Raw genomic sequence first — 18,262 nt, forward strand, 5'->3', positions numbered from 1 at the left:
GCAAAGCAGATAGGTGCTATATCAAGAGAAGTGGTTGTTGTTTTCCGAACTTCAAACAGCCAGGCATGTTGAGGCCAGTTGCAACGCACTGGCTGGAATCACCAACCTCCAAATGTGACATAGGTCAAAATTTTCAGGATGGCGGGGGCTCGGCTCCCGCCATCCGAAGGGTGGGCGGGAACACATCCTCACTGACTCCAGCAGTCCCCCTGCCATTTCATGCTCTAAGGAGTGTCGATTGGCAGAAGCCTGACCCTCCTTGGAAAGCTGCCGGCCAGGCAGATTGGCTAGCAGCTCTCCAGTCATTCCAGGAACAGCGCTGCAGTGGTTGGGAGAGGCACTGCAGCCAGCTGCCTGGAACTAAGTGCTGGGAACCGGGGGAAAGGTAGGTGGCAGGGGTCAAGGGGTGGGGTGGGGGTCAAGGGGTGTAGGGAAGGCCTGGGTGCTGCGAGGGGAGTGATCGAGGTCTCGGGAGATAGGTCGTGGGGGTGAGAGGGAAAGGGTGGGAAAAGGAGGCCCGGAGGTCACCAGGCCCCTAAGGGGAGGTCATTCCCAGCCAGAAGGGGTGTTCTAATGGAGGCTCCCCCCCCAACCCCTCCCCCTGCACCACTTCCCACCCAAGGTCGAACTTTGTTCAATTTCAGGTGTCCCCCACTGACTGATCTGTCGTTGGGCCGCCAGCCTAAAAATTGGTGCTGGTCGGGAAAAGGCCCTTAAGTGGCCATAAAAGGCCCTAATTGGGCCAAGGGCGTGTCTCCTGTCTGACGGCCCTTCCTGCCCCATTGTAAAATCGAGGGGGCGGATACCAGTGGGAATCCCATCCATGCAATTTCACACGCACCACCCCCCCCCCCCCCCCCCCACCCCTCCCCACCCCACCCCCCACCCCGGCCTCAGATCTCGCAAAGGGGATGGAGGGGGAGCATAAAATTCTGGCCATAGATCAAACTCTGTACCTTCCTGCAAGGCCCAAAAAGATATTGGAATGTCGCAGTTGCAAACTGAAAAGGAGGGGAGATCTTCCTGTGCTGTAACCATGCACTGAATGCTTAGGATTGGCTGGATCCTACAGCTGGCTTGGGTGGAGCTGTCCTGCCCACTGTGCTCCACACTGACTTTAGGAACAGACTACTGTGCTAAAAATATTAGTAGTTGGAGCGAGTGGCAAAGTCCCTGGCTTTACGATGCCCTTTCTGACATTTACAAAGAACAACATACAATAATCTTGCAGCAGACTTCAGCAAAACAAATCTGGAATAGTTACTCTCTTCTATTAATCCATCCATTTTAATTTGAAATATTGTCACTGCCGACTTATTTCCATATTTCATACAGAGTATTACTAATTTATTTCAGGCTTGGCTTGTATATGGCAGTTCCTCATTAACATGGGCCTCACTTCTTTATTCTTAGCCCCGACCATAACTCATGTCTATATACACAAGAGAAAGCTCACTGTTTGACAGGCCCACCTCCAACCTCTAAACTCCCGCCCGCCTTTGTTTATTTTATTGTTACATTCCTGCCATTGACCCTCTGAAACTTTTTTTCGTTTTGAAGAAGTTTTAAAATGCCTTAGTTTTGAAATTCGCAGCATTGTGTTCAACTCCCTCCATGGCCACTCACCTCCCCTCTCCATAACCCCTTCCAGTCCTACAGCCTTCCGAGATTTCTGCGCTCCTCCAACTCTGACTCATATCCCCCCACTTCTTTCATCCAGTCAATGGCGGCTGTGCCTTCAGCTATCTAGGGATTCAGCTCTAGAATTCCCTCCCTAAACCTCTCTAAGGCTCCACAGTTCCTCATTTTCACTGAACCCTTAGTTCCCCATTACTTCCGGAATGATTTTTAAGTTTTTTACTATGTAGACAGACACGTGGTATTTGTTTAATGCCTCTGTCATTTCTTTAGTTCACTTTATGATTTCCCCTGTTTCTGCTTCTAAGGTACCCATGTTCACACTTGCTAATCTCTTCCGTTTTATGTACCTACAGAAGCTTTTATGATCTGTTTTTATGTCTCTAGCTAGTTTACTCTCAGATCCTGTTTTCTTTTCCATTATCAATTTCTTGGTTATCCTTTGTGGAATTTTAAAATGCTCCCAATCCTCAGGTTTACTCGACTTTTTAGGCAACATTATAAACCTCTTCCTTTAATCTAATACAACCGTTAACTTCCCTCGCTAGTCACAGCTGAACCACATTTTCCATGTGGCTTTTGTGCCTTAAGGGAATGCATAATCATTAAGAATTATGAATGAATTCTTCAAATGTTTGTCATCACCTACCTACCGTCATATCTTAAATGTAATTTACCTTGGTCAAATCTCTGCTCATACCTATGTTCAGATTAAAGACCCAGCGTTCAGACTTAACTAAATCACACTCAAACTCATGTAAAATTTCATCATATTATGATCTGTCTTCCCCAGAAGTTCCTTTATTACAGGGTTATTAATTAACCCTATCTCACTGTACAATACTTATTGAGGTGGCACTGTGAAGGACTGAGGGGGAGAACACTATAATGTTGCAGTTCTCCACAATAGCATTGTTTAGAGGCCTTGAAATGTCATTTAAAGGCAATCAGTGTTTTTTTGAAAAGCTTTACTTTCTCTGTAAATGTACTCTCATCATTGACTCTGAGGTACAAGCAATGTTAAAATTGAATTTCAGTCAGTGCAGAATCACCAAATGTGATCATTTATTTGCCTCCCAAGATACAGTGGAACACGCACAATAGCTATCTGATACCTCACCTACCCAGAGTTAGGAATGCAATTCCAACATTAACTCCTCCTGTTAAAATAAATACATTGTATGTTCCACAATACTTGGGTTATAATTGAAAGCCACATCCCCGGCAAATCTTGGCTGAATTATTCTGTAAAGCAAGTCAGATGGCACATGTTTAAGGTAAAGAATTCACTCTGGAATTGGTTTGTCCATATATTGCTGCTCTATGCATTAAAGGCAGAGTGATCCAGATTGGGAATTAGATCACAAAGACAGACATTCTCCCATGTATTAACAGCACAGTATTTATTTTATTTGTCCTGTCTAAACAGCGACTGTAATGTAAAATCAGAGCTAAAAAGGTAATATAGTCGAGGAAGAGAAACGTCTGTTTCCTGTGTGTGGAAATCAAGACACAGAATGGTGATTTTGACAAAGCAACATTAACTTAAACCACCTGGTAGTCTCCACTGTTCAGGTAATGAATGGATTCAGTGCCCAGGGCTCAATTGAGATGAGGGTGTTTGAAATAGAAACAAAAAAATGCTGAAAATACTCAGCAGGTCTGGCGGCATCTGTGGAGAGAGAAACAGAGTTGATGTTTCAGGTCGACGACCTGTCGTCAGAGGTGAGGATATTCTTGGGTTGAATTTCCTCTCCGTGTTAAATCAGCTGATTTCCGCTAAGGTGGGAGTTACATAATTATGCAATAATTACAGCACAGAAACAGGCCATTTGGCCCGCCAAATCCATGCTCCACGTGAGCCTTCCCCCACCCTACTTCAACTAAAACTATTTTAACCCTTTCTTTCCCTTTGTGCACTTATCGCACTGCCACCCTTAAACGCTAGTCGCCTGAATTACTTCTTGTGAAAGCAGGTTCCACGCTCTAAACACACTCTGAGTAAAGTAACTTCTACGGAATTCCCTGTCAGATCCCTTGGCTGTGGTTGTCATAATTGGTTTGGGCTTGGGGGGGCGCGGGGAAGGTGAAAGTTGAGTTTGCAAGCACCACCCCAATCCCGCCCAGCACAAAAGCCAACTGCCTGGCCACGGGAGGGGGTGCGGTCCTGGGTTCCCTTTCCTCGCCACAGATAAACAGTTGGCCAACACCTAACGGTTAGGATAAGGAGTTGCCCAGTTCACACCTGGTGACGGCCAAAGCAGCTTCAATGTCCCAGGGATGGGACCACACCCTTCCCCAAAACATCCCCCCCCCTCCCACAAACATAAGTGAAGGCTTCACAAGAGCAGTGTTAATATTAAAGTGGGCATCTATTGTCCAGCTTCATGATTAAAAAACTTACCAAGTGGTTGATCCTGTAATGAGACTGTGCGGATGGGCATTCACTCTACCCCTGCCAGCACACACACATAAAGAGAATTCAGTGGCCACACATTATTTTGCTAATTATTCACTGATACACATTGAAACAGGGGGTGGGCCATTCAGCCCCTCCACAACCATTCAATGAGATTATGGCTGATCTGTGTTGTAATTCCAGCCACCTTGGCTCCATATTTAGCAAAAATCTGGCGATCTCAGATTTTACATGGTTAAATGCGTGAGAATCTACTGCTTTTTGTGGGAGCGAATTCCCATTTCTACAACCCTTTGTATAAACCTGCTGGATGTGTGCTTTTCACCAGTGAACCGGTGTTGAGGGTGACCTGTTTCTTCACTGGGTCTTCCTGACTGACAGGATTTTTTTTTCTGGTTTCATAATGGCGTCATGGTACTGTGCCACTCTGTCACGCTGCCCTTGAGCATGACCTTTCCCTGTTAACTCCACAGAGGCTTCATTGTGCAGCTACTCACGCAGGTCAAAGTATCTCTGCCATTAGCCCTGTGTGTGCACAGTGCCAATGGGTCACAGGAAGACCAGCTATTTTACAAAATAAATGGAAAAGGGTGGCTCAGTCTCCACAAACTGTAATTAAAGCAAATGGAGGGAAAGAAAGAGAGGGAGGGAGGGAGGGAGAGAGAGAGACCAAGTGAAAGAGACACTGAGAGACTGAGTGAAAGAGATATCAATAGAGAAACAGAGTGAAAGTGACCCCAATAGAGTGGGAGACTGAGAGAAAAAAAATAAGTGACTGAGACAACAAGAGATCGAGAGTGGTGGAGAGAAAGGGAGAGACTGACACACCACGGAGAAAGAGACACAGAGAGAAACAGACTTGGGGAAAAAGAGACAGATTGAATATGAGAGAGGCGCAGATCCATCTCGAGAGAAAGGGACAATGAGTGAGCAAGGGATTAAAAAAAGAGAAAAGGCAAGTGGAGGGAAAGGAAGAGACAGAGAGAGACTGAGCAAAGAGGTTAAAAAGTGACTCTGCAAAATAGATAGAGATCCTGAAAGAAAGAGGTAGAGATAAGAGTAAGAGAGAGAGAGACTGGAAGAGACTGAGAGAGAGTGAAAGAGAGACACACATGCCCCCAGTGAGATACCGAGACTGAAATCCAAGAAAAACAGAGAAAGGGACTGAGAGAGAGAAACTGAAAGAGAGAGAGAGACACACACAAACACACCAAGTGAAAGAGTGAGAGCGACAGAAAAAGGAAAAAGACAAGTGGACACTGAGAGAAAGTGACTGGGAGAATCTACACTGAGCAAGAGAGAGAGGGAGAATGTGATAGAAAAAAGAGAAAGAAAAGTAGAGAGCAAGAGGCACTGAAGGAAAATCACACACACACAAAGGGGAAAAAAATACAGAGAAACAAGGGGAGGGAAAAACCAGAGGAAAAAAATTTCAAAACACGCAACAGATAAACTTTCAAAGAGAAAAGCTCTTTGCCAAGAGCATGTTCCAGGATCAGAGGAGCTTAATAAGGAAAATGGTTTTCGGAAGGCAAAGTCTTCAGTCACATTAGCCCAAGATCAGCAATAGTTCACTACAGCCTTTTCAAATCATGTAGTATCTGCACTCAGAAGTTACTTGAATGATGTCTCAACAAATTGAAGTAAACTACTTCTGTGGAAGCCGTTTTGCTTGCTGACAGTCAAAGAGCGGAAAATAAAACAGAGCTGTTTTCAATGCGAACTGCTGCCATGTTTATTAGACTTGCAATAATTTAAAACATTGTAACAGGACCAGATTACATAAAAAGGATATAAAAAGGGTGTGGTATAAAGTCAATGGGAAACTCTTTAGAAGTACATGAACATAGTGCGTTGCGAGGGTTCTAACAGCCGCCCTTGGAATTATCAGCATCATCAAAAGCAGCCCAGTATCAGTTTGTTGGCTTCAGAAACGAAAGACCCTCAGCTGGAAGGGACTAGGCCCAAGCAGAATTTAGTTGGCTTGTCAGAGACATCAATGGTCTGCTGGAACTTTTAGCGGAACAAAAGTCAAGCTACCAATTGGATTCATCGCAACAGGGTCATCCTACATGGCCAGCTAAAGCAGAGGCAAGAGACACCAGCAGTCTCCTCCAAACATGTGCTTATGACTGTAATGTTAGAACGAATAGAAATTCAATAGTTAGAAAGACTTTTTTTTAAAACCTTTTTTTTTTGTTTAAATAGAAGTTTGAATGGAAATCAGCAAAGAGAATTAAATATTCTTTTCTTTTTGCATCTTCAGATGGGCTCTGGTTTTAGCTTTTCTTTCAAGAATGCCTTCACAAACTCTTCCACAATCGCTGGTGTGATTTCCTCGACATCCTTCACGTACTTTGCTCTCTGCGACATGTCCAGAATGGTGAGTAGTGGAGCAGACTCTGGGAGGTTTGTGAAATCCCGTAGCGATTCTGTCATGTCATCCTGCAACAAACAAAGAGATCATCAAATGGCTGGGGCGACAAGGATCAAGCCGGCTCTGTGGGGTCCAGATTAGGAATTAGATTGAGTTTGAAAATTCTGCTAAGAACTTGCATTTGCATAGTATCGTCAATGTAATAAAATGTCCCAAGACACTGCTGTTATCAAACAAAATTTGACTCCCAGCGCTAGGGGGAGGCATGATGTCAAAGAGGTCGCTTTTAAAGAATGCCTTGAAGCAGGAGAGGGAGGTAGAGAAGGTTTAGGGAAGAGATTGCAGACCTTAAGGCCTGGGAGCTGAAGGCACGGCCACCAAGGGCGGAAAACTTAAAACTGGGATGCTCAAGAGGCCAGAATTAGAGGAGTGCAGATATCTGAATAAAAGACTACATCTGTACAGATCAGGAAGGGGCTAGGGACCAGGATTTTCCCTAATCTATACTGAATTCAACCAGTGTGCAGGGAAATAAGGTCATCTTTCCTCTCCTCGTTGCTTTCTGGTAACAACTGCTGGAAAGGGGCAAACCCTGATGTGAAGCGAGGGCACGACCTGTGTTCTGATAACTAGTCCATGTACCTACTTGGTTAAGGCAGCAAAGGCCCCAGTGGCTCTGGCATAAGTCAGACCAGTGAGTCATTGGCAAAGTGGGAAAGAATAAGAAATCCTTTCATGGAACTCAGAAGCTCCAGTGTGCTGCAGCACTGGGAGAGAACGCAAGCTCCCTGTACAGAATAGTCACAATTCCAGGCATCAGTCTTGGGTGGGGAAGGGTGGAGACAAAGGGATGGTGCTGGCTGTCTCATGTGCTTAGCACAAGGCAGATGCCCCATCCCTAGTGAAAAGTCCAAGGGCAGGTTAATCTGTACAACTTGTACGCAGCCCCCAATACCTGGGTGAAGGGCACCAGCGGGACAGGGTTCGCAGTTTGAACTGTACGGGTTCAGGAATCAGTCCAGAGTGGAAAATAAATGTCTACATATGAGAAAGTTTAAGGCTGAATACTTTTATTGGCAGAAAGCTACAACATTCTGATTCATATCTCAGTTCACTTGTGCAATGTAAAATAACCTCGGACTCATTTCCTAATTCTTTGCTATTATATATATTGAATGGAACATTTCCCAGTAATCAACATCAGATTATTTACTCAATAAAGCTGCAGCAATAACATTTGCAATCATTAATCGTCCTGTGAGAGGCTCGAGTTGAACTTCAGGAGAAAAAGGGCAGGGAAAAGAGGGAGGGAGAGAGAGAGAGAGAGAGAGACACAGTCAGCAGGCAACCTGAGACTACATGTCCAACAGCGCCATTCCTACCTTCAGCTCAGTGTTTTGCACTCTTGTCTCTGAGTCAGGAGGTTGTGGGTTCAAGACTCACCGCAGAAACTTGAGCACAAAAATAGAGTCATAGAGTTATACAGCACAGAAACAGGCCATTCGGCCCATCGTGTCCATGCTGGCCATCAAGCTCCTATCTATTCTAATCCCATTTTCCAGCTCTTGCCCCGTAGCCCTGTATGCTATGGCGTTTCAAGTGCTCATCTAAATACTTCTTAAATGTTGTGAGGGTTCCAGCCTCTACCACCCCCTTGGGCAGTGAGTTCCAGATTCCAACCACCCTCTGGGTGAAAAAATGTTTCCTCAAATCCCCTCTAAACCTCCTGCCCCTTACCTTAAATCTATGCCCCCTGGTTATTGACACCTCCGCTAAGGGGAAAAGCTTCTTCCTAACCACCCTATCTATGCCCCTCATAATTTTGCATACCTCTAACAGGTTCCCCCTCAATCTTCTCTGCTCTAAGGAAAACAACCCCAGCCTATCCAGCCTCTCTTCATAGCTGAAATGCTCCAGCCCAGGCAACATCCTGGTGGATCTCCTCTGCACCCTCTCCAGATCAATCACATCCTTCCTATAGTGTGGCGACCAGAACTGCACACAGTACTCCAGCTGTGGCCTAACTAGCATTTTAAAAATCTAGACTGACACTGCAAGCATGGTACTGAGGGATTTGTACATAGTATTTGAGGATCAGTATCTCAAACCTGAGACAGCAGTGATCCCTGCACTCCTATATGCTTCAGAGCTTTGGATAACTTGCAGAAGGCACCTGAAGCATTGGTGAAGTACCCCCAGTGGTGTCTTTGCAAGATGCTTCAAATCCGTTGGCCAGAAGGCAGTCCAACAGCAACGTCCTCTCCCAAGCCTACAAGCCCAGCATCGAGGTGCTAATTGGTGAGGTGAGAGTGACTGCCCTTGACATCAAGGCTGCATTTGACCGAGTGTGGCATCAAGGAGTCCTAGCAAAACTGGAGTCAATGGGAATCAGGGGGAAAACTCTCCGCTGGTTGGAGTCATACCTAGCATAAAGGAAGAGGGTTGTGGTCATTGAAGGTCAATCATCTCAGTTCCAGGACATCACTGCAGGAGTTCCTCAGGGTAGTGTCCTCAGCCCAACCATCTTCAGCTGCTTTATCAATGACCATCCCTCCATCATAAGGTCAGAAGTGGGGATCACCATCCCTGAATCCCCCCCTATCAACATCTTGTGAAATGTCCTGATGAGTGCAAGACGAAAAGCTTCGACAAAAAAGTCTATTTCTTTCAGCGATACTCAAGTTCTGTGCTACCAAATGACTATTTGCCAATTACCTTAAATCTGTGTGCTCTGGTTCGCTATCCTTCCGTCAATAGGAACAGTTTCTCTCTATCTGCTCTGTCCAGACCCCTCATGACCTTGAATATCTTTATCAAATCTCCAAGTCAAATATCACTTATAAAACCGAGATGATTGGAACTTGATCAGTTCACTGATGACCAGCTTCTTTTGACTCCAAGGCCCATATCAGAGAAAAGTCCACCCCTCCCCTGCCTGCAGGACTTGGACACAATGTAGGTTGGCATTCCAGTGCAGCACTGAAAGAGAGCTACATTATCCTGTCTCCCCCTCCAGTGATTCAGAAGGATGTTAACCCCATGGTGCTATTTGAAGAGGAGCAGAGAGTCCTCCCAGAGCTCAAATCAATATTTCACCCTCAAAAACACCACCCAAAGGCAGACTAATTATTCATTGTCTCACCGTGTGTACGATGGCTGCTCTCACATTTCCCTATGTAGCAGTTACTGTGCTTCAGAGTAATATGTTTTATATGAAGTGCTTGGAGAGATGTGGTGAAACTAGATAAATGCCAGCCTCCCTTGCTGGTTTATCCCAACTGAGCTGTAATTGGAATCAAGAACGAATGACAAAATAACAGAAACAGGCCCCTCCGAGGTCTGAATTTTCACTATGCAGCATGGACCAGGGAGTTGCCATGTTTGTTGCTCAGTCTAGTTGCTCTTGGACTAATCACTGGCAAAGGTGATTTTAACAAAAACAACTTTAAACATTTATATAGCACCTTTAACATAGTAAAACATCCCAAGGCGCTTTGCAGAAGCCATTATCAAACAAAAGTTCACATTGAGCCAGAGAAGGAGCCATTGGGACAGGTGACCAATCATCTGGTTTTGAGTAGCATCTTAAAGGAGAAGAGAGAGGTAGAGAGGGAAGAGATTTAGAGAGGGAATTCTAGGCCTTTGTTTTGCAATGGCTCAGGAGGTGTGGGGAAGGTAGACTCAATTCTAATTCCTATTGCCGTTGCTACCTAGCGATGGCTGCCAGAGAGTGTCCAAGTCTGGACACTATTGAACTCAGGTAACTCCATAGTTCAGCCAGTGCTCCATCAGAAAGTCTGGGAATCCCTGATTATGTGTTTAAATCTGATTAGTTCATATACCAATTCAGGTTCAAATGTAGGTGACATTTTGGTGTGGTGCTAAAGGAGTGCTGCACAGTCAAAGATGCTGTCTTTTAGATGAGATGTTAAATTGAGGCCCCATCAGCCCTTTTAAGTGAAAATTTAAAAAAATCCAATGCCACTATTTAAGAAGAAGAGTAGGGGAGCTTTTCTCTCAGAGGGTCTTAAATATTTTGGAGCACTCTTCCCCAGAGAGTGGTGAAGGAGGGTCATTGAATATCTTTAATGCAGAGGTAGATAGATTCTTGACTAACAAGAGAGCAAAATGTTATTGGGGTCAGGTGCAAATATGGAGTTGGGTCCACGATCAGATCAGCCATGCTCTTATTGAATGGCGGAGCAAGCTCGAGGGGCTTACCCCTCCTAAATCATATGTTCGTATGAGTTATCCCTAATGTCCAAGCCAATATTTATCCCCCAATCAGAATCATTAAAGCACATATCTGGCCATGATCACATTGCTGTGGTGGGAGCTTGCTGTGCACAAATTGGCTGATGCATTTCCTACTTCAATGATTACATTTCAAAAATACGCCATTGGCTGTGAAGCACTTTGGGATGCCCTGAGGTCATGAAAGGTGCTATGTAAATGCAAGTTGATTTTTCTTTATCGTAACCTCAGCCCGACTCCAATCTAAGAATCTCTTTTGGAGATGCCATAAAAATTCACCAAACGCTGTCCCTCGGCCACTACTCAATGCTTCTCTGCCACAGTGCAACCAAGGTAGTAAAAGACAAGTATCAGCAACAGAACCCAAGACCGGGAAGCATCCCCTTTTGTCAGGAATTAAGGTCACAAGCCTCCGCATCCCACCGTTCTCTAGCACAGTGTGCTCTGTGACACCTGTTTACTTTAACAGGTTTCGCAAGTGTCCGAGGTTACACTTGGATGAGAAAACACATCACCCTTTAACTACAGTGTGATCTTCGTTCTCATATAAACTCCACCTCATCTCAGCTGTCTCCTGCTGAAGCCTGGCTGCATCTTGAGTGCGCTAAGCTGTTGATTGAGGATCTGTCACAGAGTCACACTTGCTGCATTCACACTTGAATTGTGATTTGAATTGAATTGATCTGTGTCCCTGGCCAATAGAATCATGGAAGAGCAAACCATTTCAAAGGTTCCTTTACAAAAGTGTAGACTCAGTCGGTTATAAAGAAAATGAAAAAAAGACACGGAATTCTCTAGCACCTCTTCTGACCTCAGGATGTCCCAAAGCACTTCTTTATTCTTTCACGGGATGTGGGTGTCACTAGCAAGGCCAGCATTTGTTGCCCATCCCTAGTTGCCCCTGAACTGAGTGGCTTGCTAGGCCATTTCAGCGGGCAGTTGAGGGTCAACCACATCGCTGTGGGTCGGGAGTCACATGTAGGCCAGACCAGGTAAGGACAGCAGATTTCCTTCCCTAAAGGACATTAGTGAACCAGATAGGTTTTTACAACAATCGATGATGGTTTCACAGTCACCGTTACTGAGACTAGCTTTCAGCTGCAGATCTATTAGTTGAATTTAAATTCCACCAGCTGCCATGGTGGGATTTGAACCCATGTCCCCTGAACATTAGCCTGGGCCTCTGGTCCAGTGACATCATCACTACACCACCATCTCCCCCCTGACTTTACAGCTAGTGATGTACTTTTGGAACGTAGTCACTGTTGCAATGTAGGGAATGCAGCAGCCAATTTTTAAAAAGATCCCACAGTGTTGTGATAATAACCAGATCATCTGTTTTCTTTCGCGATGTTGATTGAGGGATAAATCTTGGCCAGGACACGGGGTTAGATCCCTGCTTCTCTGGACCTTTTCCATTCATCTGAGGTGGTAGATGGGGCCTCGGTTTCACATCACATCTGAAGGAAAGCAGCTCTGGCAGTGGAGCACTCCCTCGGTACCTCCTTCTCAGGCAGTCCCCTGGGATTGAGGATGACTCCAGTTCGATAAGTCCATTGTGCGATCAGCAGGCTCTGCCAGATGTGCGGTAGGTGGTGCTAGAAGATTTGGGAGATGGGTTGTTTGAAGGTTTCTGTGCTCCCCCCAACACCTCCACTTCATATCTGCACATTCCCAATAAAGTCTCTTGATGCGTTCGCTGCCTTCCCAATGAAGGTTTCTCCATTTTGGTCAGTCACAAGCCAAGAACCCTCATGAATCAGTGGGTAGATCCAGGGAGGCTTTGAGGACATCCCTAAAGTGTTTCCGCTGTCCTCCTGGGAGTCTCCTGTCGTGACTGGGTTTCTTCAGAAGTCTGGTGTCAGGCATGCGAATGACATGTCCTGCCCAATACAGCCGGTTTTAAGTGATTTTCCTTTATTTCATTCATGGGACGTGGGTGTCGCAGGCTAGGCCAGCATTTATTGTACTTGAGAAGGTGGTGGTGAGCTGCCTTCTTGAACTGCTGCAGTCCATATGGTGTTAGGGAGGGGGTTCCCAGCAACAGTGAAGGAACGGCAATATATTTCCAAGTCAGGATAGCATGTGGTTTGGAGGGGTGGTGTCCTATGTGGTAGTGGTCATGGGTTTGGAAGGTGCTGTCTAAGGAGCCTTGGTGAGTTCCTGCAGTGCACCTTTTTAAAATTCGTCCATGTGGACTTCGCTGGCTAGGCCAGCATTTATTTTCCATCCCTAATTGCCCTCGTTCAGAGGGCATTTTTAAGAGTCAACTACATTGCTGTGAGTCTAGAGTCACATGGAAGGATGGCAGATTTCCTTCCCTGAAGGACATTAGTAAACCGGATGGGTTTTTACGACAATTGGCAATGGTTTCATGGTCATAATTAGACTTTTAATTCCAGATTTTTATTAATTCAAATTCTACCATCTGCTGTGGCAGGATTCGAACCCGGGTCCCCAGAGCATTGCCCTGGGTCTCTGAAATACTAGCCCAGTGACAATACCACTACGCTGCCACTGTGCATGGGTGGTGGAGGGAGTGAATGTTTGTGGATGGGATGCCAATCAAGCGGACTGCTTTGTCATGGATGGTGTCAAACTTCCTCAGTGTTGTTGGAGCTGCACTCATCCAAGCAAGTGGAGAGTATTTCATCACACTCCTGACTTGTTCCTTGTAGATGGGCTTTGAAAAGTCAGGAGCTGAGTTACTCGCTGCAGGATTCCTAGCCTCTGACCTGCTCTTGTAGTCACAGTATATGGCTAGTCAGTTCCGTTTCTGGTCAATGGTAACCCCCAGGATGCTGAAACAGGTGCAAGGTGTGTACATGTTCTTTCTGTCTGCCCTGTGTATTAATATATGTAGCTTCCAGTACACACAAATGCACCACACTGCAAGCCCAACTGACAATCTTAAATTGGTTGTCAGTGTAATTCTCAGCACACTAAGGATTATTTAGCAAATGTTGTCCAATCGCGGAATCACATCGAATGTTGGAAACTGTGTTTTGAGTTTTGCAAGCACCTTGCTCCTGTTTCAGCTAAAGAAAATAAGTGACAGTCATTCGCTGGTTCATTCCTCAGGGCAATGCCATGACCAAAGTTAAGCTGCCTGGTTTAAATTTTCAAATAATGCTTGGCAGTTAACTGTCAGTCACCTTCAACTGGTGCATTCTCAATGCAAGCCTCCACCAATCAGAATCTACTTGCCACCCAATCAGCACTCTCTTCTCATATAGTATAAATTGTTGTTCCCTTTACATTTGGTATTCTTGCAAATTATCTTGAGTGCAAGATGAAAAGCTTAGACAAAAAAGTCTATTTTTTCAGCAATAATTGGCAAAAGAAGCAATGGAGACATGAGGAGAAACTTTTTCACACAGCAAGTGGTTGGGATCTAGAATGCGCTACCTGAGAATGTGGTGGAGGCAGGTTCAATCGAGGCGTTCAAGAGGGAATTGGATCATTATCTGAAAAGGAAGAATGTGCAGGGCTACAGAGAGAAGGCGGTGAGTGGCACTAGGTGAATTGCTCCTTCAGAGAGCCAGTGCAGATACGATGGGCTGAATGGCCTCCTATGCTGTAACCATTCTATGATTCATTCTGTGACATATTTTAATGCATCTCACTCTTAGAAGCAAACCACATTTGCATTTCAAAGGGTCTACAATCCATGAATCACTTTGTTCCTAAGTCTCAAATCAACATCTTTCCCAATTTCAACAGCTGTATCCTATATCCCAAAAACTGTGGATACTGGGGGACAATTGAAGGTTTAAAGACTGACATTGATAGATATTAGTTAGGCATGGCTATCAAGGGATATGGAGCAAAGGCAGGAAAATGGAGTTGGGGGTGAAGATCAGCCATGAGCAAACTTAATGGCTGACCATCCCCGAGGGGCTGAATGGCCTCCTCATGTCCCCTCGCACCTGTTTCGAAGGGATCTCTTCTAGACGGCACAAAGATGGAGTCTGCAATGTACAGGCAGTACATGCGTGAATACAGACTAGACTTCTGAAGATGAAGTTAAGGTTAGTCACCAAGGCAATATGGAAACAACAACGTAACAACATGGAAAAATATGGCTTGATAAGGAAGAGCCAGCATGGATTTAGGATAAAGGGGAAATGGTGCTTAACTAACTCACTGGAGATTTTTGAAGAGGTAACAGAAAAGGTCGATGAGGGTAATGCTGTTGATGTGGTGTACATGGACTTTCAAAAGGCATTTGATACAGTGCCACACAACAGACTTGTGAGAAAAGTTATTGCTCATGGAATAAAAGGGACAGTAGCAACATGGATACAAAATTGGCTGAAAAATAGGAAGCAGAGAGTAATGGTCAATGGATATTTTTTCAGGCTGGAGAAAGGTTTGTAGTGGAGTTCCCCGGGGTCAGTATTGGGACTCTTGCTTTTTCTGATATATATTAGTGATCTAGATCTTGATGCGCAGGGGACAATTTCAAAGTTTGCAGATGATATGAAGCTTGGGAATGTTGTGAACTGTGAGAAGGACAGTGTGGAACTTTAAGAGGACATAGACAAGTTGGCAGAGTGGGCAGATAGGTGGCAGATGAAGTTCAATGCGGCGAAGTGTGAGTTGATGCATTTTGGTAGGAGGAAGAACATGGAGAGATAATACAAAATAAGGGTTGAAATTTTGAAGGGGGTGCAGGAGCAGAAAGACCTGGGTGTATATGTGCATAGATCATTGAAGGTGGCAGGACAGTGGTGAGAGCAGTTAATAAAGCATATAGTATTCTGGGCTTTATTAATAGGGGCATAGAGCGCAGGGAGGTTATGCTGCATTTATATAAGATACTCATTAGATCTCAGCTGGAGTACTGTGTACAGTTCTGGGTGCCACATCATAGGAAGAATGTGAATAAATCGGACAGAGTGCAGAAGAGATTGCCAAGAATGGTTCCAGGGGTGAGAAACTTCAGTGATGAGGATAGATTGGAGAGGTTGGGACTGTTGTCCTTGGAGAGAAGAAGACTAAGAGGAGATTTGATAGAGATGTTCAAAATCATGAGGGGGCTGGACAGAGTAGATAGGGAGAAGCTATTCCTACTCATAAAAGGATCAAGAACGAGAGGGCACAGATTTAAAGTGATTTGCAAAAGAAGCAAACGTGATCTGAGAAAAAACTTTTTCACACAACAAGTGGTTCAGGTCTGGAATGCACTGCCTGGAAGTGTGGCGGAGGCAGGTTCAATCGAGGTATTCAAGAGGACATTAGATGATTATTTTAATAGAAACAATGTGCAGGTGTACGGGGAAAAGGCAGGGCAATGGCACTAGGTCATAATGCTCACTTGGAGAGCCAGTGCAGACTCGATGGGCTGAATGGCCTCATTTTGTGCTGGTTAAAGTTCTGTGATTCATCATGCATTCTCTAAGTACAGCATAATAAAAAGTTCCAAGGGGCTTCACAGGAGTGCTATGAAGCAAAGTTAGACAACAAGTCACATAAGGACAGATGGTCAAAAGCTTGATCAATGTGGTAGGCTTTAAGGAATGTCTTAAAGGAACAGAAAGAGGTAGAGGGCAGAAAGGGGTGGGGAGGGAGTTGCAGAACTTGGGGCCTGGGCAGTTAACGTCATAGCCATTGGTGGTGATAAAAATGGGGGTGGGGGAAGGGCTCAGGAAAGCAGAAGCAGAGGAGTGCAGATATCTCCGATGGGTGAGGGGTTGCAAGAGATTACAGAGACAGGGAGGGGCAAAGCCATGGAGGAGTTTGAAAAAAATAGTAAGATTTTAAAACTGAGGCATTCTTAACTTGGAAACAGTCGAGGTCAGCAAGCACAGGGGGTGATAGGTGAACAGGACTGGGTGCGAGGAAGGAAGTAGGCAGCAGAGTTGACCTCAAGTTTAACGAGGAAGGCCAGCCCGCAGTGTGTCCGAATAGTTAAAGAGAAAGGGCCTACAATTAAGACTGATTTTTTAAAATATATGTATATATCTGACCCAACTGATTCCATCACTGGGTCGAAAACTAGAGAAAAAAAATGTTCTGCTAAGAGAGTCATCGATCATCTTGACAAGAGCAGTTCACATAAAGGAAAGCAATCTCATTTTCAAGGCCAGGTGCCCAGAGGAACTCAGGCAAGGTATTAATTTACCGCTGCTTTGGTAATGCACACCAGCAGGAAGAGCAAAGCAGCAATACCACATAAAAATCAGAGCATGACTTTTCCAACTACAGCAGAAGTTGGATGCTAACAATCACCAATTAGCAGTGGCTCAGGGTGTGTGTAACGCAGCATGGCCTGCAATGGCTGTCACTTATTGTACGCATCATACTTCCTGCTCATTTCCTCCCCTGCTCTTTGTTCCCCGTGTTTACAACAGCCTGCGAGTTAAGGACATGTCAACCTGGCTAGTGTCAGACAAACCTAATGAAACTGGAGCAGGGGACCCCGAGGGAGTAGATCGAGGGACTGCGAAAAGCCTCTTCAGACACTCACCAGAACTGCCGCGCATGTTAACTTCACGTCAGGTGCCAGACCCAAAGCAGCTTCCAAAGTTCAGTTCAGCCCAAGTTGTTGAGTGCACTCCCTTGCTACAAATGAAGTCATTCTTTGAAACACTCTCTTATAAAGGAAGCATGTTTAAGGCGCGTCTGATGCCCCCATGGGGGGTGCACCGCAAGTCGTGTACAAAAGCAAACCAGGAAGGTGACAGGTTCAACCTGTGGTCTGTGTTGTTAGAGAAGATAATGGTTCGAGATTTCAACTAACCTCGGGTGTCAGCCCTGACTCGCTATGAACCACTCTTGCTCCTGGAGCCAGAAGGCTCATTAGCCTCTGGAATTCGCCTCCTCAAAGAGCAGTGGAGGCTGAGTCATTGAATATATTCAAGGCAGAGTTCGCCAGATTTTTGATTGACAAGGGAGTCAAGGGTTATGGGAGGCAGACAGGGATGTGGAGTTGAGGCCACATTCAGATCAGCCATGATCTTATCAATGGCGGAGCAGACATGAGGAACTGAATGGCCTACTCTTGCCCCTAATTCGTGTGTAAGGTCATGGGTTCAAGCCCCACTCCAGAGACTTGAGCATAAAATCTAGGCCAACACTCCAGTGCCAAGACTGCAGGAGTGCTGTACTGTCTGAGGTACTGTTGTTCAAATGAGACATTAAACCGATGCCCCACCTGTCCTCTCCAGTGGATGTAAAGGATCCATTGATACTACTTCGAAGGTGTGGGGAGCTCTCCTTGCTGTCATGGCCAACATTTATGACCCCAGTCAAAACATCACTAAAACAGATAATCTGGTCATTATTACATTGCAGTTTGTGGGATCTTGCTGTGCGCAAGGGAGCAGAGTTGTTCCCCTGTCCCAGCTGACATTTATCTCTTAATCAACACAAATAAAAAAAATTGTGGTCATTGATACAATACCATATGTGGGATCTTGCTGTGTGCAAATTGGCTGCTGCATTTCATTACATCACAGCAGTGAGCATGCTTCGAAAGTACTTCATTGGCTGCAAAATGTTTTGGCGTGCCCTGAGGTTGTGAAAGGCACTATATAAATGCAATTGCTTTCTTTGTCTCCCGTGTCTTG

General features: G+C 45.2%; 1 protein-coding gene across 1 annotated transcript in view; it reads right to left on the reverse strand.

Moving 5' to 3' along the window:
* Positions 1 to 5,767: 5,767 nt before the first annotated feature.
* The window catches only part of nxn (nucleoredoxin), a 229,436-nt gene continuing 216,941 nt past the window's right edge, over positions 5,768 to 18,262 (reverse strand). The window contains exon 8 of the mRNA XM_078548175.1: positions 5,768 to 6,502. Coding sequence (XP_078404301.1) covers positions 6,320 to 6,502 — 183 coding nt within the window. The 3' untranslated portion in view covers positions 5,768 to 6,319. The remainder of the gene's footprint in view (positions 6,503 to 18,262) is intronic.

This window comes from Cetorhinus maximus, chromosome 9, assembly GCF_964194155.1.
Source record: "Cetorhinus maximus chromosome 9, sCetMax3.hap1.1, whole genome shotgun sequence".
Taxonomy (NCBI): Eukaryota; Metazoa; Chordata; class Chondrichthyes; order Lamniformes; family Cetorhinidae; genus Cetorhinus; species Cetorhinus maximus.